Raw genomic sequence first — 25,473 nt, forward strand, 5'->3', positions numbered from 1 at the left:
ATTTTATTATCATTTTTGGCTCTGTAATTATGTTTTGTGAAAAGTGACATGCAGCTAACCAACATAATGCGATTTAGCAGTGCTTAATCTAACGTGAACGGTGTTTACCTGCATGTCACTATTTACAAAACATAATTACAGAACCACAAAATTAAATTATTTGCCCTTGAGAGGAAAATCCAACGTGAAAGGACTTTATGTACACACTACACATACAGGGTCGTTATTAAAAATGGGTACAGCTGATTATTTTTAAAACCCTTTGTATGATCTCCATGAAACTTGGTGTACCCTTAGGAGGATTTAAATTCTGTTTAAAGGTATTTTTTTCAATTTTGTACCGTGATTTGTTTTTGAGATACAAGGCCAACTTGATTTTATTTAAATGGGATGATGGGTCAAATTTAACGTTTTTGAGTAAAACATTTTTTTCTGAATTCAATGATATGCTACGCGCATATCTTTGTTTGTTCTAGGATATACTCTCGTGTCAAAAATGGATTACTCCCTAGAATTCGAACTTTTAGGGAAATAACGTTTTTCATGTTGTGTGTAACTAGAATTTTCAAAAGTTATTTTGAATGCCTAAGGTTGGTTACTTTGAATTGAGAGATTAAATCCAAATAAATATGCCGCCAGTAACCAAAATTGATTGTGAAACGAAAAATCATCTATCACTTAGCGAGAAATTAGTCATTTGCAACTGTTACAATTAATTTGCTGCCTTACCTTTTTGGGATATCTTTTGTTTGTCACCAGAAACCACATAGCCTCCAACCTAACCAAATTTATGGCATCTAGTAACGAATATCCCTAAATCCTAGGGAGTAATCCATTTTTGACACGAGAGTATGTATAATAGTATGTTATACGCCAAGGTAGAGAAGACATTTTTTTAAGCCGAGGTAGTTTATTCCCCGAGAAGCGAAGCTTAAAATTGTCTTCTCTAGCGTGGTGTATATATTATTTTTTTCACTACTAGATCCGTTAAAACCCTTTCTAATAATAATTATTAATTAAATTTGTTTGTCCGATGCGACGATCCGAGTTCTCATTTTTCAACGGTTGCTATGAAAATTGAAAATCGTCTGTCTACGTTAACCAATAAAATCAAAGAAAATCTTTCGTTGCTAGGTGACGGCTGTTCATTATTGACCTTGGTTAATAATGAAAATTATTATTAACCAAGGGAGAGAAATTCTACTTCTGGGGTCGGTTCGAGAGTCAATAATGACGCCTTCTGAGACTAGTAGTGAAAAAAAGATATTTTCAAAAATTTAATTCTCAAAAAATAAAACCAAGTTGGCATTGATAATGCTGTCATTAGGAATTTGTCAATATTAACCAATAATAAACTCATGTGCAATAATTTTCCTTTTGAAGGTAATCAACTAATCAATTAGCAAAATTCCTTTGGAATCCCAAAAAAACCGATGCCATCACTTTACCGATTTTTGTTTTATGTGGAACCAATTCATCTGGTCCAGTTTACTGTTCCGACAGAATTTTTGTTTCCGGTATATAGTGGTAAATCCAGGTCTCATTCATAGTGACAAATCGTCTCTTGAAATCCGTTGGATTCCTTTGAACCACTTCCCAACACTCAACTGGTGTTTGAGCTTGAACGCGTTTTTGCTCCGGACTGATCAAAAAGCTTTTTTAAATCAAATACCCTCTCGTAGGACATCCTTACGGCTTCAGCAATCTCATGCACCTTTATTCGGCGATTTGCCAAAACCACATCCTGGATTTTATCCACTATTTCAGGTCTGGTCGGTGTTTTTGGCTGTCCTGGACGTGGTTCATCATTTCTGAGTACGGCCACGCTTGAATTCAGAAACACAAAAATTCACGTTGGAAAATGAAGGTGATGAATCCCGAAGAATAACATCTAACCTTGATTTGATTTCCGTTGCCGTTTTTCCTTCCAAATGAAAAAAATTGATACCGCTCGAATCTCGTTTTTATCCATAATTGAAAACACACACAATTTTAAAGTCAAATATTTGTCAAAGCCAAATTACTCCGTAGATTCTTTTGAGATTTGCGGTAAATAAACATTAAGGGGTTGCCTTTACAATAACATAAAATCAATTTAAAAAAGGCGACCGCTTGGGGGTCATTCCGGATACTTTCCAATTCACCCTCTATGTTACTGGTTTACGAGTATTTTAATATGTAATAGAATAGGTAATGCACATTTTTTTCTATTCAAAATAAACCATTGGGCGTAAGACAATTCTCTGTGGCTTGTTCTAAAATTCACTGTGTTGCTTATGTTTAAAGACAACAATCCAGTCTTATTGTTTGTTATTTGATTTGTTAAAAAAGAATGAGCCAGATTCAACAATAACGTTCAAAGATTCTGACTTTTAGCTGATAGTTCCAGTTCCTCGTTAAGAATCCTTGAAATTCGATTTATGCTGACGCAAACAGGAACAATGATTTTTTCATCTTTTAATTTTAAAGTATCCTTTCACAACAATAACCAGTTTCGATGGTATGTTGCTCTGAAAGAACACCTTTCTCGTAGACCACACTAAATTCAGCTGTGGTTTGATTTAGTCAGTATCACTGGAGTTGATTTTTCCAAAATATATGTTACCAATACAATGTATGTAGTTTATTTTGCAAATATTAATCGGGGGTAAATACACAAGAACTTAATTTTTAATCGGATAATTTTATTTTTATACGGATAATTCCCACGTACATCAAACGTGCATGTTCAGCCAATCAGAGCGCTTGCTTTCATTCAATCAAAAATGTTTATCGCCATAAAAATGTCCCACTACTCTGTATTCTGGAATTAATCGTGCTAAAAATAACAAGACCTAATTTTTATACAGAGTGTCCCCAAAAAAAAAAGACGAGTTCATAAGTCTCTTATTTATTGGAGGATTTTAATTATGTATACACCAAATTAAATGGTTATGAATAGGCTACAAAAAGGCTTAATAAATTCCCGTATAGCCCTAAGGGCTTTAAGGCTAAACTGTCAAAAAAACTTTTTGAAGTGAAACTTTTAATGGGAGGGTCTTGAAATTCTGATCGGCAACCTTTTTGTGTGACGAAAAATGGTGGGGGTAAACACTATTGGGTCGAGTGGGAGCAGTGTCTCTGTCTTTGTCACACTCACAGCATTTATCGATAATGTTTTCTCTTTAATTTGGAAGCTTAAAAATGAACAATGAGTTACGCATTTCGATATTGTTTAGTGTTATCGTTGTTTATAATTTATTTTCTTCATTAAAATATTGTTTAGTGTTATCGTTGTTTATAATTTATTTAAAATATACAATTTTGTTGTGAATATGCTATTTAAAAGTGATTGATGAATAATTACAATGTTTCCCTGTAATACAAAAGTTTCACTTCTATCGTGCGTCTTTACGACACATTCTGTTTTTTTTTTTAAATAGGAACACATACTTTTTTTTTAGTAATTCTAATAGAAATTTTTATTCTGAAAACAACAATGTATCACAAGTATACACTTACATACCAAAAATACAAAAAAATATATATATAAAAAACGCTACTATCGTCTATACTCCATTTTGCGCTAATTATTGGCCGCATATCTGCGCACTCCCATATGTTATTATTTGTCATTTGTTTTTCCAGCTAACTTAATTTGGTTATTACATTGTAACGCAATGAATTTTGATAGCTTCTCGCTTGGTGTTCGTCATTTGTTTCAAAAGTTAGTGTTATTTTTTTATGTGAAGTTATACTTGTGATACATTGTTGTTTTCAAAATATTTTGACAGTTTAGCCTTGAAGCCCTTAGAGCTATACATGAATTTAGTAGGCCGTTTTGTAGCCTATTCACAATCATTTAATTTGGTGTTTAGATAATTAAAATCCTCCGATAAATGAGGAGCAACTAATCAAATCGCATTATGTCCAGTCGAGGCCAAAATTCAGTTTGAAGTTTGAAGTGGATTTGTAATCCTCTATAACTACTTTACAGCCCTACCTAAAGAAACTGCTAAAAATAAAATTATATCTCTATTTAATTTCAGTTTGCAATCTGATGCTTGCATCAAAACGTATAATGTCCATCGAGGTAGACGGATCAAAACGCATTATGTTGTTTCATTGGCATTTTGGATACATTTTGGCATGTATCTAACCTCAAATTAGTGGTTTCAATCGTGTCTTTTAGTTTATAAATTATAAGTTTCAATTAAAAATCTTGTCTAGTATTAGTTTGGCTTTTCAATTAAGTGTTTACCTCGGTTTTTACAATGTTATAATAAATTTCACGATTAACAATAAGCATTATGTCCAAACATACCACAACAAAACGCATTACATTCACTAGAATGAATCAAATTGCCTTATGTCCGATCTTTTTTTAATATTTTCTAAATATCTAGGGTCTTTTTGATCTAAATGAGATCATTAATGTGATTCATCTAACAGAACTTCTCAATTGGCCGTTTAGTTTTAACGTAAAGTGAATCGAATTAGAAAATATACGTTTTTTGCTTCTACCCAAAAAACTGTTTTATGTGCCATAATGCGCTTTGAAGAGTTGCTCCTCAAATAAGGGTGCTATGGACTCGTCTTTTTTTGGGGACACTCTGTATCTGATAAATTTCCCAATTTTCACTTAAACATTTTTGCTTTAGGCAATTTTACTTGTTGATATTTGGGCATTTTTATTCAAAGGTTAATCCCTCGAGCTAAAGGTCACGGGTCTAACCACAATAATAATGCCCAAATTCAACTCGTAAATTGTCAAAGCAAAAAGTTTTCCTAAAATTGAAAAAATGATTAAAAAAATTAGATCTTGTTATTTTACCTTCTAAAGTTTTTTCCACGAGGCAGCAAAACTTGAGTGAATTTAAAAATAAAACTATCTTCATTTAATCAAGATCCAGTGTATTTTAGGGAGATTAATACAAGACAATTCCACAAACATTGTCCAAAACGACTTGAATTCATTTTGAATACAACTGATGCGACATTGATGCGAATTAATTTGAGCTATGGCCAAACAATTGCCAAAGTGCGCTTTGTTTAGACGTATTTGAATCGAGCTACTCGCATTTTAATCGAAGCTAAAATAACAAGACTTAGGGCCAGTTTAGGTACAGAAGCGAAATTAAGTTCATCGTAATCAAATGCGAGATTAACTGAACACGTGATCAGATTGAACCAATCGAAGTTTAGGATTCATTGGTTAATGGCGCTTTAAAATTTAATTCGAATTAAATTTTAATCCGCGATTAACTCATGAATAGACCAAGAGGCGTAACATTTAAAAGACTTTAGTCACGTAACTCACATAGAGAATTTATTAATATTAAGAAATATTTATTAAATAAAATAATGCATTGTAAATGGTACTCGATGTCATTATCATAACTGTGGTTGTTAAGATTCTTCACTTTTTTGAACAATTATTATTCGGGCGCTGAAACTTTCTCCCTCCCGCACAACCAAACCAGTGCGCAACATTTGCTTTAGCCAAGTAAGGGCGTCCGAACTGTATATCATAAATAGCTATTATTATGTTATTCCTTTAACCAAACACTTGGGCAAAATTTCAGAGGTAAACAGTAAAGATAAAAGATGATTTGAAAATGTTTTATTTTATAACAAAATCAAGGACCATGTCTGCCCTAGATTGCGCAATAAAATTAGTAACAACTAACAAATTGTCCTAACACCTAGCACTTTTCCACAAAAATAAATACAATGATCAATTGTACAATATAAATAAAGCACAAAAACCTATTTACACTCGTAAGTCTTAATAATTATTGTTTCTAAAATTTTATAGTTCTTTCTTGCAAAAATAGATATTTGTTATTAGAAAAAACTGTACTAAAACATACAAAATGCACTAAAAATAGTTCCATTGCTTCTCAATAGTAATTAACCTAGTCGACGTTTTCCACAGATCCTAATTGCGAAAGAGTCCGGATCACTTCAGTTTTTTGGTTGTCGGACAATTTCTGGATGATCTGCACGACGGCATCCAGAGCCACGTCTGGACAGTCCTGGAATACACAAATTGTAATACTGATGTTTTCACGAGAAAATTCTTTTACGTACTTCTAATGTTGAATTTATTTGGTTTATTACAGCATCTTTCTTCACACAGTGCAAATTGTAGTTAATTATCGACTGACTCGGAGGTTTCTCTAGTTGCTCCTCTAACCAATGCACCACAGTCTCATTATTGTCCCATTTGTAACCCTAATAACAACAATAATCACACCTGGTCACGGTGGCAGTAAAGTCAAAACTTACCTCGGTTGCTCCTTTATCTTCAACAAACCACCTTCGGAGCATTGCTTCACCTTGTCCCACCCCCAACAACGGCTGAGCTTCCAACAGGGCTGTCACAACCTTATCTTGAAGAATCAACCGACGCAGTCTCCAGTAAAGAATCGAGCGCGATTTACGCCAAGGCACGATGTCCTAAAAACACCGTCATGAGTTTCAGCCAAAAGGAAAGGTTCAAATAAAATACACTAATTGCTCCCTTTTCCAACATCCTCTCGGGAGTGTCATGCAGATCGGCGAAATGTACCGACACTTGATGGTACATCGGTGAAAGGAAATTTTCCCGTTCCACGATTTTCAACTCCAGTTCCATCACTTCCGGCGGTTTAATTTGTTCGATGGTCTGCGATATACTCGACGTTCTCTCTCCCAACGGCCTCGTCTGATTAATTTTGTTCATTTTCTCGTCGAGATCCTTTAGGATCGGATCGATCCGGTGCATGGTCTTCACCAAGTCCTTCTTCTTGAATTTGATCTCGACGATGCCTTCCGGCTCCAGGACCCCTCCTCTCGATTCCGGATCGGCGTACATCTCCATGTAGCGCGAATTTATGGTCGGATCGACGACGGCCCACGCGCCACCTCTCAGCTCTCCGTTAGGCGGGATGTAGATGATCACGGGCTGTTTGTATCGGTGCAAGCCGTCGACTATGTATGCACCAAATTTCATGATTTGTTCGTACATGTCCTTCATTCCGCCGCTGAAACCACGCCAGTTGGCGAATATGAACAGCGGCAGGTCCTCGCGGGAGAAGTCGGCAATTGCTTGCGCAGTCTTGTAGGCCGAGTCGGGGAACCACACCATACCGGCTTGGGAGACAGTCTATAAATTTTAATAAACAGTTTCAATTTTATTGTTTATTTTTTTATGGTATTATTTAAACGAAATCACAGAAACAAAGTTAATGAAAGTTGGAATGTTCAAATCTACTTGCTGGTTAGATGTTGTGATTTTTTATTTAAATTTAAAGTGTGCATTGCAGAAAAATTATTGGAGCGGACTTGAAAAGAGTTACGCTCGATGAGTGCGAAACATCTTGATATTTAGACAAATTTAGTAATTATGCCAAAGTATGGATAAATTCATTTCGATACATTGCGCGATCAGGGCAAGATTTTGTGAAGAGATAAATTTGTTTTAAGTTTCCTTCTACACCAGGCGTACTCTGTAAGTGATGAACCAACCTAGTATCGAGTGTTCATTTTAAATCTATCCTCAAACTGGCGTTGAAGAATCGATTGTGATCGCACCCCAGATTACAGATCACGGATCAGCAGTAATTCTTTGTTATTTAATGGTTCTTTTATGTTACTTAGTAATTATTTTGTCTTGTTTAATTAATAAACTTCTCAATTCAGTGTTGTTTAATTAGTTCAAAATTGTATCTTTATTTCAACAATAACTTATTACATTCCTAAAAATTAAACCGAAAAGAACTATGGCTCTTTGAAGATGATCTTTAAAATTAACTTAGGAGGTTCGTAGAGGATTAGTTTAATATACTAGTCTTGACGATGTTATCTCGTTGTTGATTTCAAATTCTATAGTTCGTTGCATCCTCTATTTGTAAATTTTTTTAACAAACTTACCTTGGCCTCTGAGTCGAAATTCGCCGGATCAGCAGGCAGATTCAATTCGACTGTGCGCGTTTCCACGGCGATAACACCGACAGGAATGCCACCTAGACGAGCACGACCGGTTACTACGGTCTGTGCCCAAGGTTTCATGATTTCCGACCAGGAGTCCTTATCGAAGAAGCCACTCTCCCAAACTTTAGGATCATCTGCAAAACAGTGAGTCATATAATGATTCATATACTTGTATGTTGTGTTACATGTAAGGTAATTAAAAATTAGGAGATTTAGGGCTTGTTGCACCAACGTGAGTTAAATTTAACTAGGTACAGAAAATACAGGGTGCCTCAGCTAAAACTTTCGAGCCCAATAACTCAGTTATTTTCCAGCGGATTTTTGTGAAATTTAAAATGCAGATATTTTAGACGGTGAAGAATAAAATCTCATTAATCACCCAAGTCTTAAAAACGTAATTTTTACATGCCTTTTTAAAATGTTCACTCGATTAACATTTACATAAAAAATTGATCGTCAATAAAAAATGCTATAGGGAAAAACTCGTCCTTGAAAGACGTCTGGTTTGCAAGAAAAAAAGCAAAAAACTGTGTTAAACGTGGCTGCAAATGCAAAAATGTAGACGCGTATGAAACAAACGCGCAATTTTGCAGAATTTTGGTCATCCCTTTTCGCAGAAGCGCAGGTGACATATTTGACGTTTATCTTGCTAACCTTACAAACACTTACAAAGTTAAAGACAACATTTGGACGTAATTTATTATACTGGATGCTTTAATTCTTCCATAAAGGACTAAAACACGATCGGGATATTTTAGCAAGGTAATTTAGTTCATGTACGCTTCCTGTGTCTTCCAGTAAATTGACGACTCTCTTAACCTTACATTTTGTAAAGCCTACATTTGGATAGTGTTCCACGAGAAAACGAACTGTGTCATTGAAGTTCTTACGACACTTTCCATAGGCAATTTTTTTTTCCTTTTTCAACAATATTGAAATTTCTGCCGCTGTAGTCTACTTTTAGAGTATTTTCAATAAATTTTCACAATTTGATGTTTCTAATAAAGCGCGCCCAATTTTGACAGACTTTAAAGGGTGTACAAAATGTTGCCTGGCAATTAATCATCAATTGTTTCAAAAGGTAACTGCTCAAATACCTTCAAATTTTACATTAAATTTTTAACGACAAAATCTAATCTTTTCGTTGAATCAGACAAGTGATTTACTTAATTGTTTGTGTAGACCCCTATTTTTTAATGTTTAACGATCTAATAATAATCGCGCATAATTTTCGATAAAGGAAACATGTGTTAAAATTACATTTTTTAACTTGAGGTAATTTTATTATTACTAGTTGAACCTTCACGGTCTAAAATATGTGCATTTTAAAATTTTATAAAAATCCGTTGGCAAATAACTGAGATATTAGGCTTGAAAGTCTTAGCTGAGACACCCTGTATACGAAAACCTTGTTATAACAATGGGTAACTAAAGTAACGAAGCATTTTAACCTACAGTTAATTTTAATTTGTGTTGGTGCAAGCGGCTTTTATTCCTTTTTTTCTTGACTTGATAAAATATGATAATTATTCAATTACATAAAGAGAACGGTCATAACAGTAACTCTAAAATATAACCATTTTTCAAAAGAGAAGCCATAAATCTTGACGATTTTTTATTTTGTGGAATTGAAAAACAGCTAAAGTAAACTAATAGATATAAAACTTGAAAGGTTTTTACAAATACTCGTAGCACTAATAGTATAAAGTTAAAAGTCAAAACAATTCAGAAGAGATAAGTCTGTTTGTGATGACAATATAATAAAAAGTACCGGGTGACTTTTAATTATTGAAATTATTTTGTTCGGTTGGCAGCACATTTACGATTTTATGTTGGTACACTTGATTGTCAAATTCCGTTCAAAATAAATCAAATTGTTATAAAAAAAATAACATCTAATTTCTTGCATCTCAACCTAGAAAGGGAGTGCCAACCCACAAATTTGTCTCAATCATTAAAAGTCACACGGTAGTTGGTAAGTTTTTAGCGTGTCCTTAAAAAGTATTCTTTTAAGAAATTATTTATATGCAGCCTTTCACGTGAAACCCGCGCAAACGCTTCACATAAAGCAAACGAGAACTCGGACTTCTCACAGATCCAACAAAACACGGATACATTACTTGAAAAAATATCACTTCCAAACCCCTGCTCAAATTTACTCGATTTGTCGGTAACTGAAGAACGCACTTTCGAATAAATGAATATCACAGAGAGAAATTATTAGATAATTTCATTCGTTTTCAGATAAAATGAGATAAAAGCAGAAAGTGGGAATTTAATTATGTATTTACATTGTGGATTATGGAAAAACCACAATTAGGTAGTGTAAATACCATAATGGAATGGGATTTTCTGTGAACTGTAGGTAAACCTAGTCTGTTGCTGAGTTTATTCAATGAAAACCAAAATTTGTGACAAATTAGGCAGTTATAAGCAAAAAGGCATTTACAAATTAAAATAGCCACATTAGGCAACGATAAGTTTACGTACTCACAAGCGGACGAAAAGTAACTCTTTTTCGGACGATGACCGTGACGCTATCTGTTGGTCTGTTTAGTAAGTTAGCAACGAAACCGACAAACCGATCATTGTCCTATCATCATAAATTATGTAAATAAGTAATTGTATTGCAAATAGTAAATTTCTAGTTTTGTTTACAATCTGATAACAAATAAATACTATAAAAAAATTGTTGATAATTTATAAATTTATCTATTTTTGGTCTGTAGTTCGTGCGGTCGCCTAAAAAATTCAATGTGCACCTCTGCCAAAAAGTGCCTTCTGTCCTCGCCGGTTTAAGCCTCGGCTGCGCCTCGGCCAGAAAACCAGACTCGAACGAAAGAGATGTAATTTTTGGCCTTGATACACAAATCTATACAGTGCGTTTTTTTTTAAGACTGGCCATAGGGTTTTACATGCTAATTTTTCAACCCCCTGTTAACTTTTATTTTTGTGAAAATTACAAAACCTAGCGCTGTTTTTAGATTAAACAATAGTATTATCTAGTCATTTACTTCATTTTGTTATATCTAAATGGTTGTAATAGACAATTTACAAATAAAATGTTATTTGCAAAAAATAACGATAGAATCATTATTTATGTTATAACAAGGTTCTTTACTTCAATAAAAATTAAATGAAATGTTAAAAATGGCCTCCAGAGGTAGTTAAGCAATCACATGATCAAAATTACAAATGTCAGGTGAAATTTTAGCCTACTGAAAATTTAAAATTTTACTTTACTACAAAACTGAGTTGAATATTTTCATGAGGACAAAAGTTAACAGGGGGTTGAAAAATTAGCATGTAAAACCCTATGGCCAGTCTTAAAAAAAAACTCACTGTATATTAATTCGTGAAGGAAAACCTTTGTACCCCTTTTTAAGCAAATTGCGCGCACGGAGGGTTGTGAGATTTGGCATAGTTAAAGCTTATGTGGAGAAGGAGTGCAGAAAGGTAAAAATTTATGTATAATATACAGGGCGTCCCCAACAAAACAGACAAATCCATAGCTCCCTTATTTATCGGAGGATTTTAATTATGTATACACCAAATTAAATGGTTGTGAATAAGTTATAAAATGGCGTACTAAATTCACGTAAAACCCAAAGTGCTTCAAGGTTAAACTGTCAAAATATTTTTTTCAAATACGGACACATACTTTTTTTTACGAATTCTGATAGAGATTTTTATTCTGAAAACAACAATGTATGACATGTGCAACCTCATGTAAGAATTTTTTTTTTTATATTTTTTGAAACAAATGACGAGCACCAAGCGAGAAGCTATCAAAATTCATGGCGTTACAATGTAATAAATTAACCAAATTAAGTTAGTTGGAAAAACAAATGACAAATGTGTGATAACATTTGGGATTACACGTTCAGAGCGTAGTTTAAGCTTCGACGATAGTAGCATTTTTAATTTTTTTTTTTTGGTTTTTGGGTAAGTAAGTGTACACTTGTGATACACTGTTCATTTTAGAATAAAAAATCTCTATCAGAAGTGTTAAAAAAATTATGTGTTGTTGGCATCTGAAGTCCTTGGACCTATATGTGAATTTATTAGGGCTTTTTGTAGCCTATTTAGGGCCATTTAATTTGGTGGATAAATAATTAAAATCCTCCGATAAATAAAGGAGTTATGGACTCAAATGCTTTTTCGGGGACACCTGTGTATTACGTTCATACACTGTAAAAAATTAGCGTAGTAAATGCGGAGTGAATTTCGAGCGAATGCTAAGTGAGTGATTTGTAATTGATTTAATCCCCCCACAGTGAAATCCACTCCAAGAGGGAGTTTATTTAGATTATTCGCAAAAAAAAAACTCTTCGGAGTGAAATACAAAATTCTTCGACTATTAGTGGTTTGCCACCACATAAGTTAGTATTGAAAGTTAATTGCACGTTTTACCGATCAGAAACTTAAATACAAAGGAAGCATTAGTCTATGGAACAAGAATACGCATCAAGTTTATGCATCGCAATGCTATTGATTGCGAAGATTTAACTGGAACCGAACGCAATAAGAGAATTTAGATTCCACGTATAAATTTAACATATATATTCAAGTACTATTTTACCATTTAATTTTCAGAGAAGTCAATTTCAATTTTATATAATTTGAAAAAGATAGGCAAATTTACTGTGTAGCCTTGGCGAATCCTGGCCAGTATAGCAATAAAAAACCTAACGAAACGTCAAAAAACGCGTTATTGTTTTTTAAATATGGCATAGCCAAACTATACCTCATTTTTCCTATCATTCGTATTTTTCAAATCACTCGAAAATTAGTGCATAATGACGTATTTGTAAACGCTCGCAGCTGCCGTAATAGAACAAAATTCAAAAAAATTATAAGCAATAATTATAGAGGTATACTGTTTGATAAAAAAAACCTCAGTAACATTCAAACTTAAAAATTTAATGAAAACGGTCGAATGCCGACCGCTGGGCGACCTCTAGTAACTATTATTTTATCAACTGAACTATTGCCAGAAATGAAACATTTGGTAAATGATCCTCTAACGGTTTTTACGTATTTTTTTTTATTGTTTTTATATTTTCTGATATTATTTTTTTTAACTATGCTCAAACGTCATTTCACAGATTACACTTAAATTTAAACGAATTCATGTTTTTCTTTCATCGAAAACCCATTAAGCTTTTGCTTGATTAATTTTATTGTGAAACTCACTTGGGGACTGTCTGCCTTCCAGCATAGCTCTCGGATCGTAGGGCGTCTTAGTCGGCATGAACTCAACTTCTCGTTCGACCGGATCTACCGGCTTGATCACAGGCAGAGGACTCATTTTATCCTTAGCAACATAAGACAGCCATTTCAAAATCGTTGCAATACCGTCGAGATCACCCTGTTCTACTTTGTGAGAGATTCCGTTGTTGTACATGATCTGGATTCCTCCCAGCTGATTATTCGAGGCATACACCTCTCTACCTAGCAACTGAACCAACGACCAATCAGAACGGTCCCACACGTTTCACACTAAACAATTTACCTTATTTAAGGCACTGTAACCGGTGAGAATGATGTGCGAGTTTTCGATTTGGATCACCCTTTGCCCGAGACGCACCAGATAGGAACCGATGCCGATCGCTCTGCACGTCACCATCGATATTGTCACCACTTCGTCGTATGCTCGTGACGTTTCCCCGGCCACCATTCCGGCATATCGAAGATTTTCCACGCCGAGACCGTCGTCTTTGCCGATGATGTCGGTCAACTTGTAGCGCGACTCGCCCTCGTCTTCGATCAGCACCGCTCTGACGGAGTTGAGCGATGCGACCTTGGCGTAGTCCTCCGGCGTCAAGTACAAGTACCTGAAGCCTTTGTCGGGTTCGTTGTTGTCCTCCCACGCTATTCTGAACAGACTTTTTACTTCTTCGGCGAGTCCGATGCGGGCTCCGCTGTTGGCGGCAATGTAGATCTGCCAAAAGCCCAATATAAATTGAGGAACAAGCGTTAGAAAGATCAAGCGTACCCTTGGTATCTTGAGACATCGCGCTATCTCGCTGGCCAAACCGAACACCTTATCTTCACGTGGGCCGAAAGAACCGATCATGTAAGTGATATCGTTAGCGATCACGATCACGTCTCTGCCGTGGGGATATTCGGGAGTGTAGAGAGTAAGTCTCCACGCGACCATCCCTACGTTGTTTTCTCCCGGAACACGTTTCTGTTCGATGAGACGACCCTCGTTTTCAGGATCGAGGATTAACTCGACGAAATCCATCAACTTATCGGGGCTTTGGATGTGTTCTGTGCAGACAACGACACAAAGCAATCAACAACGGTCGTTGAATTACGGGTATGCTCACCGGAAATGCGTTCATTCATGTACTGCTTCCATTGCGAGTCGACCATCTGTCTGAACATGTCTGGATAGTCGTAAACGTAAGTGGTCCCAGCTGATTGCGCCTGGAAACGCTTCTGTTGGAGGTAGTCTTTGGCTAAGTATGGAGTTGAAATTGGAAGACCGTGCATAGGACCTTGTTTCTTGCCGTAAGCTCTAAATTTAATCTGAAACAAAATTTCACACTCTGGTATGGACTTGCAAAAGGATCCCATCAAATGAGTCGATACTAGATGAGCCATACATTAAATTAATGTTTGTTAATGATTACTTGTAGTAAAAATATAACCAAAGAAATACAATGCGATGGTGAAAAGATAGACCAGATTGTTTCTACAAGACTGGTTCATTATAAAAAGTCGTTCCGAATGAAACTTTTGTAGTGTCTCTATAAAAAAAGTTCTGCACAATTTTCCTTTATCTAGCTTCCTTGTTTTTCTCGGCTTCTCATATGAATTAGTAATCAATGGTTTATACAAAGTAATGTCTCAACAAAAAATTACTCCCTAGGATTCAAACTTTTTGGGAAATTAGATTTTTCATGTTGTATTGTCCTTTCATCTCACATCCGCTGTGTCAGTGCCATTTTTTTATCCAATTTTATCGAATGTACAGTCGCCAGCAATAAATTTTGATCGTCAAGGTCATTCTTTGATGCACTCGAAAATGCTCCATTGTAAAACAGTCGTAAATATTATAACCTATCATCATGTTGTATGACATTAATTGTCATTTTTTCTCATTTTTTTGACAGTTTGTTGACATGGGCATAATCAGACAGGGAAAAATTTGAAAGTTGTGGCAATCTAACCAAATTTTGAAATGACATTGACGACCAAAATTTATTGCTCGCGACAGTACACCAAAATTTCGACTTTCTTTTTGAGTGTAGATTAAATCTAGTGATATACAGGGTGATTTTGAACGTTGTGCAGATATTTTAATCACGAGCTACTGGCTTCATGTAGAACTCGGAAAAAATATTAAAAAATTCTGTTTAAAAATTAAATGACATTTATTTTTTGAGCTACAATTTTTTTTAATTGCTTTTAGTCTTCTACGTTGTCAACCAACCTCATTTTATTTTTTGACATAGAATTTTTTTTAATATTTTTTCCGAGTTCTACATGAAGCCAGTAGTTCGCGATTAAAATATCTGCACAACTTTCAAAATCACCCTGTAGTTATTTTACAACTTTTCCCTCAACGGTACAAGTTATGAAAGTCATACTTTTTTTCATGAATTTGCAGTTTGATTAACGAGGGCGTAGCCCGAGTTAATCAAACAAATGAGTGAAAAAAGAGACTTTTATAACGTGTTGTACATGTTATTTTTTGCATATCGTTGTAAGTTGAGAAAAAATTAAAAAAAAGTAGGTATACTTTGAAAATCATCTCCAAGGACATGGAATAAAATTATGCAAAGAAGTACTACTTTCATTACGATTTTTCGTTTAAAAAAAGTGCTTTTTTCATTGCGATACACAAAAATACAGCGTGATCAACAATGGCTAACTCTGTTGGCAATCAAACAATTGAAAAATACTGGTATTTTTTGTCTCGTAATTGGCACTGACAGGATTTTTTAACTTGAAACGACATTAAAAACATTTTTGGTTATGTCGGTAATGTTTATGCTATTACAAAAATGAACCTTTCATGGTAAATTTTAAATTTGATCACACCGTAGTTATTTGTACAACTATGTAGTTATGAAAGTCATACTTTTTTCATGAATTTTCAGTTTGATTAACGAGGGCGTAGCCCGAGTTAATCAAGCTAATAAGTGAAAAAAAGAGACTTTCATAACGTGTTGTACATACATTTTTTTGCATATCTATGCTAGTTGAGAAATTTGGTCTAAAAGGATTTATGAAAAATTATTAAAAAAAAAAAAATTGCTTTGCTTTGACAATCATCTCCGAGGACATGGAATAAAATGATGCAAAAAAGGTACTACTTTCACTATGATTTTTCGTGTCAAAAAGTGCCACTTTCATTACATGCAAAAAAAATAAATTACATACTAGTGTCAAATAGAAGGTACACTGGTGTTTCAAATTATTTTTTGGCCTCCTCAACTCTAAATGACAGTTTACACACTTTGAACAGCTACGGTATCTTGATTTTTACGCACTAACCAAACTATCTGTTATTTTACCGCACAGAGTGTGTAAACCATAGGTGTAAACTAACAAGAAAATTCTAAGCTTTTAGGGACCTCCAAAAAAAACAGTTAGCGTATCATAAATAAAGTCTATTTATACTAAGACAAGATACCGCTACCATTGATCCGTTCAGTTTTCAAAAATTAATATAATTTAACTGTTTTCGTCTAAAGTCTGATAGCGCCATCTTGTGGTGTAAATCGTAAGCATCAGTATAACAGATAACTTTCTGCCATTTCATTAATTAAATGTCAGTTTGCGACAGGTTTTGTAAAATTGTTGGTTGCAACAAATTTCAAATTTGAGAAAACGAGTAATGGGTCGTCAGCCAAAAAAATTAACACATTACTAATGCGGTAGGCATTTTACGTCGCTCGGTTTTTGTTAAAACACTCCCGCTTCGCGGTCGTGTTTCAAACATTGCGCTGTAAAATGTACAATCGATTGCAAAAAAAATCGAGTACATCAAATTTTATATAGGTAGTGTAATTCATCCTTCTTGTTGTCAATTTTGATGTTACCGAGACAAGCAAGATGTCAAAACTTTTCATTTCTTACGTCAGACATAATGAAATGACATTCCTTGTGTCAGACATAACCTATTTGAAAAAGCATGCCATTAAAAGTCAGAAAAGCCCTATTTACATGTGTCAAAAACAGGAAAAAAATGTGTTCTTGATTTTTATGACGTACTATCGAATTAATGAAAAACTAGGACAGCAAAACGTTGTAGTTATGTCAACTTTTCAAAAATGTTGTAGTGTAACGTTTCTACGTACATATTTTATTTTAACTGGTTACTATGTTACTAATGTCCAACACGTTAAGTATAAGGCATTCACGATCTTTTTGGGACAGAGTTGGCTATGATTTTTTCTTTTCATGTTGGACTCCCTGATTCAGTGATGCAACGAATGCAACTTTTTTTTTGTCAGTGTCTGTTCGACATTTTCTTGGCACCGTATTGCCAGATTTATTATTATAATATTCGTAACAAAGGAAATAATGTATTAAGTGTGTAAAAATAATTAATTTTGGTCAAAGGAAAAGTGAAAATTGCCAAAATAATTTTGTTACGACAAAAAATTTCCATTAAACGATGTTACTTCCAATTTAAAAAGAATAGACCAGATTTAAGAGATCTGGCAACAATGTACCTATTCAGATAATATAACTAGGGATGGCAAAAAAATGTAAATATATCGATATATTAATCATATGATATATCGAATGCATTATATCGATACAAGATATATATCGAAACAAATATATCGATATATGGATATATCGATATATTATTATCATATAAAAACGATATAGTTATTTTTTTCAAAATTCAAGTCTTCTTGAATGTAGTGAACTACTTCCAACAGTTTCAACATCCATTCGACTTTTGGGTTGCAAAGGAAGTTTCTTTTTCCTTGGCGCATCTGGCTTTTCAGTCTCTTTTTTCTCATCACTTAAGTGTTGCAAAATAGAGTAATGTTTTTGCTTTAAATGCGTTTTCAAATTTGTTGTGTTACCCGAAGTTTTCAAAATTTTTGAGCACATGTTGCATTTAGCAGTATTCGGAGTAACTTTTTGAAAATGTTTCCAAATGTTACTTTCTCGGAGGAGCCATACTTTCATCAACAGTCACTTTAACTAACAATTAACAAAATAACTTATCGCAACCACAATTTTAGTAGATTTTTCACTTTAATTACACCTTTCGATTTTCACAGTGAATACGGTTGTAGCTCTGCGAAGACTGTGGGAAAAATATTCGGTGACCAGTATTTATAAACTTGGTACGAGTATTCCCTGAAAGAAGTTTCCGGGGAAGAACCTAATTTTGTTCAAGTGAATACCCTCAGATTCAGCCGACAATTCTGGTACCTACCGGATGTCACAAATGTCGGCAAATAAGTTATCTCCTTGACGATAGATGTCACTAATATGTTTAAAGCAGAAACAGAAACAAAAAGCCGCCAAACTGTAGTCTGCAGCAGCGGTTTAGTTTTTCGATATATTTAAAACTATCGATATATGATTCGATATATCGATATTTATATATCGATATATTTATATAAATATCGATATATTAAATATATCGATATATCGTTGCCATCCCTAAATATAACCTTAATTTGAAAACGACCTAACCCAACACAAGAAGTGTCAATTTCCTTTAGGGAATATACTTATCACCGAGGTACTGTCAACAAAATTACTAGATGGTCATAGCCAACTCGGTCCCAAAAAGATCGTGAATGCCTAATAGATAACCTAAATACGTTTGACGTTGGATTGAGCATTGCTAAATTCGAACTGTCATAATGACAGACTCCAACAAAATTTTGCTGCATGTACTAGTTTTTCATGAATTCGATAGTACCTACCCGATTTTTTTGCAACCGACTGCAGTCTACTGCATTTGTAATGTACACTGCTGTGCAGAAAAACAACTGTTTCATTTTCCTATAATAACAAATAAAATAGTGACACTTTCACTGACAGTTTATAACCTGTTTACAAATATAATGTCAAAATCCACATTTACAAAACACAAAATACTCGAAAAGTTGATTGCTTGATTTTTGAATTGTACGCGATTTTTCTGCACAGCAATGTAAATAACTATTGGGTGATTCAGAGAAATGTCAACTCTATCCTCCCCACTCAGTTACCACATAAATTTTCGTACAGAGTTGCCATACTTATCCACAATCATTTTGAATCACCCAATATGTATTATAACTTGAATTTGCAAAAGTAATTTTGAACGGCTAAGTTTGGTTATTCATAGATGTTGACGGTTGACGTATTCTGTCAACTATTATTCGTGCCAAAACAAAATAATCACCTCCCGCTGAATTAAGTTGGTGAAAACAAAATGACACTAGGTGTAATTAATGGTAATTTTGATATTCCACACTAGGATTCCACACTTTTTTGCGTTTCATCAATTTCTTCTGTCAATTCACGAGTTATTACACGCAAGCGCAAAGAAATTTCATAATTAAAATCGACACCAAACTAACGTGATAATAACATTTTTATTTCCCTCCTGTCAAAAGTCAAATCTAATTACACAACGTTGCCGGTAGATTTTCTGCGTGTTGGTGGTTATTTGGTTTTGGCACGACTTATATCAACTGAGAGATTCTTTGCGCAAGTCCAACTAAATATGCCGTCAGAAACCAAAACTGATTGTGAAATGAAAAAACAGCTATCAGTTCGCGAGAAATTTGCCATTTGCAATTGTTACAAGGAATTCGCTGCCTTACATTTTTGACAGGTTACGATATCTTTTGTTTGTCACCAAAAACCACATAGCCTCCAACCTAACCAAATTTATGCCAACCCAGTAACGAATATCCCTAAATCCTGGGGAGAACGATTTTAGAATTACTTACAATTCCGGTGTCGGGATCGACCACTTCAGAGTACATGTTAATATCCAGGTAGTACCCACTGTCGTTGGCCAAACATAGTCTAATCGTCTGAGTGGGAGAATTAGGAGCTAGTCGAATGATCATCTTCAATTCCGCTTGAAGCACTCTCAACTTCCAGAGGCGCGGTCCGTACCGCATGACCATGCTAGTAACGGCCTCTTCGATTTTAGCCGGATCCATGATCACCGTGGGGATGAAATTCAAGAATATATGATTGCAATCGGTCCTTCTGGAGTGAGGATGCGAAAACGCGATCTCCAACTCGTCCATCGCTTCCAACAACACTCGTTCCCCTTCGTTTTGTAGATACTCGAAAGAGGCCTCTTTCGTTATCAAATCGGAATGTCTGATTATGCTTCTGATGAAGAATCGATAATCAGTCACTTCTTTCCCTTTGATTCCCTTCGCCTTGCCCAGATACAAGTGCATCTTTTGATTGGAGGTGGGCAACGCTTCGAGATTATAGTTGCGCATCCTGTTCAGTTCCAGCTGGAACGCGCACGCCGGCTCCAGATGACGATATATCTTGTCCTCTTTGAAGTCGTCTCTCTCCCGGAAAGTGAAAAATTTCGGCGACTGCTTGTGCTTGAGGGCGGCGAACGTAATTCTCCTGATCCCGCGACTTATCAATTCTTCCTTGTGACGAACAAAGAAACTGCTGAAGATTTTGCTCATGGTAGCGTCGTCAGTGTCTCCCTTGTCTTTGATTCCCACGTGCAAAATATGAATAGGTTCGTGGAGGCAATTGTCTTCAGGGTACGACCTCTGACCTTCCACTGACAAGCTCACGTTGATCGAAGTACTGTTTCTCGACTCGGAACCGCTCTCCATCGCGATCAGATCTTTGGCAGAGATGGTCGCAGGATTGGCGAAGTCTTCAATCAGATCCAGTATTTCGTCGGCGTATTGTTCGAACTCTTGGAAATTTTCGAAAGCAGCCATGCACCCTGTCCTCTGGAAAGTGTCGACGACCTTCGGACCCTCTTCAATAGTTTCTTTGAAGTCGTTCAGTTTGATCAAGCGATTCGGATGAGTCGGAGGCAGCAGAAATTGGAAGTGAACGACTGGGACCTCTCCACTCAGCTCCAAATGTTGCAAACAGGTGATGTCGTAGCTGGTGTACGCTCTTCTCACGTAGACCTCCAAAGCTGCGTTACAAACTGCTCTATTGGCGTGGTAAAAGAAGTCGTGGAGTATGTCAAAGATCGACGTCTCAGAAACTATCAACTTTTGGAGATTTTCAGGATGGAACTCGTGCCCGTACATATCCACGGCCGACAAGAAAATACTCTCCATCTGGTTGTGCCGCAGCTCGTAGGCCGGTTGGTGGGCGGCGATCAACACCTGCCGCGCTCTCAACGCCACCCTGGAATGTTCACTTCGGTTCAGCGACGTCAGCTCGGTCAGAGCCGGAGCCAGCTCGTCTGTCAGCCCCGGCTCGTTCGACCACAAGTGATCGATCAGCATCGTGATGAGCAGATTCTTCTTGGAGACTTGCGAATGCGAGAAAATCGTCGCCAAGACAACTTGCATGTCGTCTTTGTGTTTCTCTCGGAGAAGAGCGACGCACTTGTCGTACGAACCTTGCTGGAACTGGCTCTCAACGTCGTAGTACTGTCTGAGCAGTTCTTGGACGGCGACCTTCATCCGCCCTCTGATTCCGTTCCTGTAGCGCTGCACCAGCTGAACGATTCCTTCGGTGGACAAAAAGAAACCGTCTCTTTCGGCTCTTTTCTGCATGCTGGCCGCGTGACTGTCGATCACGCTGGCGATCTGTTGGCTGGGAAACTGTGCCAACACGCTCGTAATGTTACGCTCGTAGAGACTCATCAATCTGCGGATTCGCTTCTCGACGGCTGGAGGGATCCGGCCGGAGATAGACGCCATTACTTGCTGGAGCTCCAGAAGAGGGAGACTAGGGTCTCGCAGACTTGACATAAACTTCTCGATCACTTCGCGCAGACGCGGCGCGTTATAAGGATCTGGGAGACAGTAACCCGCCAAAGTGTTTTCTAAAACGGCTTTGTAACTGTTGTGGATGTGGTTCAACTTCTCCGACACTATCGGCTGAGAAACGTCGAGCTCTGGGAACGGTCCTTTGTAGAGAGAAGCCTTGGTAACCAAAGATGGGTCGTCTAGTTCCAAGGAGGCAATAATAGAACCGGCTTCTAGGACTGCTCCAGGTCGCTTCACATAAAACACAGTCCCACTCTCGCTCGCCGTTAACGTCATCACCATCTTCATCACTTCGATCTCGGCGTAAGCTTGACCTTTCTCCACGTGGCCGCCGTCATCAATCAAAAAGCTTATGAGCTTGCCAGCTGAAGGTGACCGGAGGATTGTTGGATCATTTTCCTTCTCAAAGACACACGTTTGATTCCCAATGACGATTCGATATCGATCAACTTCTTCTTTCATGTAAGTCGTAAATGAAGAACCGTCAACTGAAAGCAGAATGCCTCCATCGCTCAACCTGTGTAGCTCTATCTCTTTAAATGTGCCGTTCATCATTAGAAAGTAACTGTTGGGACCGCTCTTCGTCGCTTGCACTTTGTATTTATTTCCTCCATGGATAAGCTCCACATCGACCACGTTTGTCAAAGTGTTTGATCCTTGGATTTGTCCTCTTTCTAAGGAATTCTGAAATTCTTGAAATGCTGTACTGATAGTCTTGTCCGCAATGTGCAAAGACCCACAAATCACTGCCAACATCACATCTGGCTTCTCAGATTCGACCTTCTCGCTGATCAAGATGTCCAACCAAGCTGTATCTATGGTGTTTTCCTACAAAAAATAAAAATCAAATCCACAGACAGACTCGATTTACTCCAACTTACTTGAAAGCTCTTGGTTTCGAGGAGAGTAATCAAATACTCAACAGTCGTCCTGAAGTCACCTCTAATTGACAATTCTTTCAAGGCTATGACAAGATTTTCTCTGGCCTGTTCGCGGTTTTCCCCCCACGAGAAACAATGTCCGAATTGAGAGTCGGCGAATTCGTGTAAACCCCCGGACGCCGCAACCGAGAAATAACCCCAGACGTTCTTCGACGATCGAAAATTCAACTCCTGGACCGTTCCCGAACTAGGTTTGAAACCTTCGTCGGGATTCTCTGAAGTGATACGAGCGGCGATGACGTGTCCCCACGGCTGGGGCTTGTGTCTAGGTACATCGAAATCGATTTCGGAGTTGCCCCAAGGGGACTCTCCGTACAAAAGACGAACGTCTTTGATGTAGTGCAAAGGGAGACCCATCGCGATTTGGAGCTGGGCCGCTGGCAGGTTCACGTCGGACACCATCTCCGTACACGGATGCTCCACCTGAAGTCTGGGGTTCAATTCGAGGAAAAAGTAGTGTCCGGAGGGGTCGTACAAGTACTCGACGGTACCGGCCGAGACGTATCCGACCATTTTGGCGAGACGCACCGCGGCCTTTTCCATGTCTTCGAAGATGGAGGGCGACGCGATCACGGCCGGAGCTTCTTCGATGATCTTCTGGTGGCGCCTCTGGATGGAACAGTCCCTGCCGAAGAGCGAGATGGCGTTGCCGTACTGGTCGGCCAGGAGTTGTACCTCGAGATGGCGAGCGCATTTGGCCAGTTTCATCACGAAGATGGGCGATCCGGGGATCTCCGTCTGGACTTGGCGGAACGCGGCTGGAAAATCATCGGCGTTCTCCACTTTCCTGATACCTTTGCCGCCTCCGCCCTCCGACGCTTTGATCATCACCGGAAAACCGATCTTTTGAGCGGCGACTAAACCCTGTTCTGCGGTTTGAACGCAGCCTCTGGCAAACAAATCCGAAGATATCTTGATCTTCTTTCCGCTGTATTGGGCTTTCAGTTCTGTCATCAAAACAAATTACAACAAACAGTCTAATTGAGATGAAGTTAACACACCAGAACCGGACCATGGCAGTGTTGGTATTTCGGCAGTTTGAGCGACAATTGACGAGGCGATCTTATCTCCCAGAGCCCACATAGCTTTTTCGGGGGGGCCGATGAAGGCTATCCCATTCTTATGAAGCAGTTCGGGCAATTTGGGGTTCTCCGAAGCGTGACCCCAACCAGCCCACACAGCCTATTTAAGTTAGCGACCAATTAAAAACAATGTTTGATCGTAGCAGGGCAAATAACGCACCTGTACTTGCAGTCTAGTGGCGATGTCCACGATCAGTTCGACGTTGGCGTAGTTGTTGTTGTTGGTTCCACCAGGTACAGGGACGTAGTGATCGGCCATTTTGATGTACTCGGCGTTGGCTTTTAAATCCTCTGGTGTTACCATAACGACAAAACGTACGGCCCTTTCGTTCTTGAACATTTCGTAAGACCAGCGACGCACCGAACGCATGCATTTCACAGCGGCGATTCCATTGTTGGCGATAAGTACCTACGATTCAACAGTCTTCGGTATTATTTTACCCACGTAATATGGTCACTTTCTACTGCAATGTGTTGCCTCATTTGGGCCTCATAAAAGTTCAAAAAAGAATCAAATTTGAATTGAGAAGAATTAAGAAGGGAAAGTTAAAAAATCCATCTCACTCTCAAACAATCAAAATTGTATCTACTTTGGTTTTTAAATTTTGCCGTACCTTATTAATAACTTTGGTCCCACTGAAACGTTTCACGAATTCCTCCGGTGTGGCCACGGTAAAATCTTTTTCTTGTAGCCGATTCTGCAGCATGACGGTGCCTTGAGACATGCTGGGCCTTAAAAGGAACACATTAGGAGGTGACATTTATTTGACACTTAACCTAAATTTGATCAAATGTTTTGTAAACAGATTTGAGAGAGCTCATCGTGTGATATTTGTATGATCGTTTAAATTAATTTACAATTTAATACTAAATCCCGTCGTGGTGTTTGCAATTGTTATATGCCAGAAGCGCTATTATATAGCATATTTTTCTTCTTTTTTTTTTGTATAAAAACTTACGTGAGAGTGGTCCCAGGCTTGAGCCGCGAAGACGCGGCAAGCCATTCGTTGCTTTGAATGTTTTCATTGTTATCGGTGTCAACGTCGACGCTCTCAGCTATGGTGATTTCGATACCGGGTGGTGTGACGTCGTCTTCTTCGCCACCGATAACGAATCTTTTGCTGTTTCTTCGATTTAGAGGTCGCTTTAACATCTTGTCGATGGATTCTTGGTGTTGAAAATACGAACCCAAAAAGTACGACAATCCCGCACTTAGAAAACTCATGAAATGTGAGTCATTTTAACTAACCGCACACACTGCGGATGAAAGCGCGTGCTGTTAAAAAGGAAAATGTCTTATAATGTAGCCTGAATGGAGATTCAAATATCGACTGTTGGAAAAATCGCAGTAACTTTTAGTAGTAGTAACAATAGTAATTAATTTTCTGACTAGATACATAATATAATCAGTGCTATAATTATCACCAGTAGCTTTTACACATTTACTTTATGTTTAACCAAAGTCTACACAATCCCACGTAGAAGATTGAAAAAAAAAACTATCCAGGAATGATGATTTTATTGATAGCAGCATAATGTGAAGTTTAATTGATACCTCCTTTC

At 37.2% G+C, this 25,473-nt stretch overlaps 2 protein-coding genes across 4 annotated transcripts in view; one reads left to right on the top strand and one right to left on the bottom strand.

The window, feature by feature from the left end:
* Positions 1–25,473, top strand: part of LOC138129344 (THAP domain-containing protein 1-like) — a 58,171-nt gene that overhangs the window by 5,001 nt on the left and 27,697 nt on the right. The window lies entirely within an intron of this gene.
* Positions 5,588–25,473, bottom strand: part of ACC (acetyl-CoA carboxylase) — a 48,223-nt gene continuing 28,337 nt past the window's right edge. Inside the window, exons 3-16 of one of the 2 annotated variants that reach the window (XM_069045629.1) lie at positions 24,525–24,642; positions 24,071–24,319; positions 23,830–24,010; positions 22,769–23,775; positions 19,893–22,715; positions 14,292–14,493; positions 13,955–14,232; positions 13,472–13,900; positions 13,153–13,417; positions 7,897–8,090; positions 6,494–7,129; positions 6,271–6,441; positions 6,073–6,216; positions 5,588–6,017 (exon numbers count right to left, since the gene is read on the bottom strand). In XM_069045629.1, the coding sequence (XP_068901730.1) occupies positions 5,898–6,017; positions 6,073–6,216; positions 6,271–6,441; positions 6,494–7,129; positions 7,897–8,090; positions 13,153–13,417; positions 13,472–13,900; positions 13,955–14,232; positions 14,292–14,493; positions 19,893–22,715; positions 22,769–23,775; positions 23,830–24,010; positions 24,071–24,319; positions 24,525–24,642 (6,817 nt within the window). In that variant the 3' untranslated portion in view covers positions 5,588–5,897. Of the gene's footprint in view, positions 6,018–6,072; positions 6,217–6,270; positions 6,442–6,493; positions 7,130–7,896; positions 8,091–13,152; positions 13,418–13,471; positions 14,233–14,291; positions 14,494–19,892; positions 22,716–22,768; positions 23,776–23,829; positions 24,011–24,070; positions 24,320–24,524; positions 24,643–25,473 lie in introns of both variants that reach the window. The other variant, XM_069045627.1, reaches the window with a different exon arrangement.

The sequence above is a fragment of the Tenebrio molitor genome, chromosome 4 (genome assembly GCF_963966145.1).
Source record: "Tenebrio molitor chromosome 4, icTenMoli1.1, whole genome shotgun sequence".
Lineage (NCBI taxonomy): Eukaryota > Metazoa > Arthropoda > Insecta > Coleoptera > Tenebrionidae > Tenebrio > Tenebrio molitor.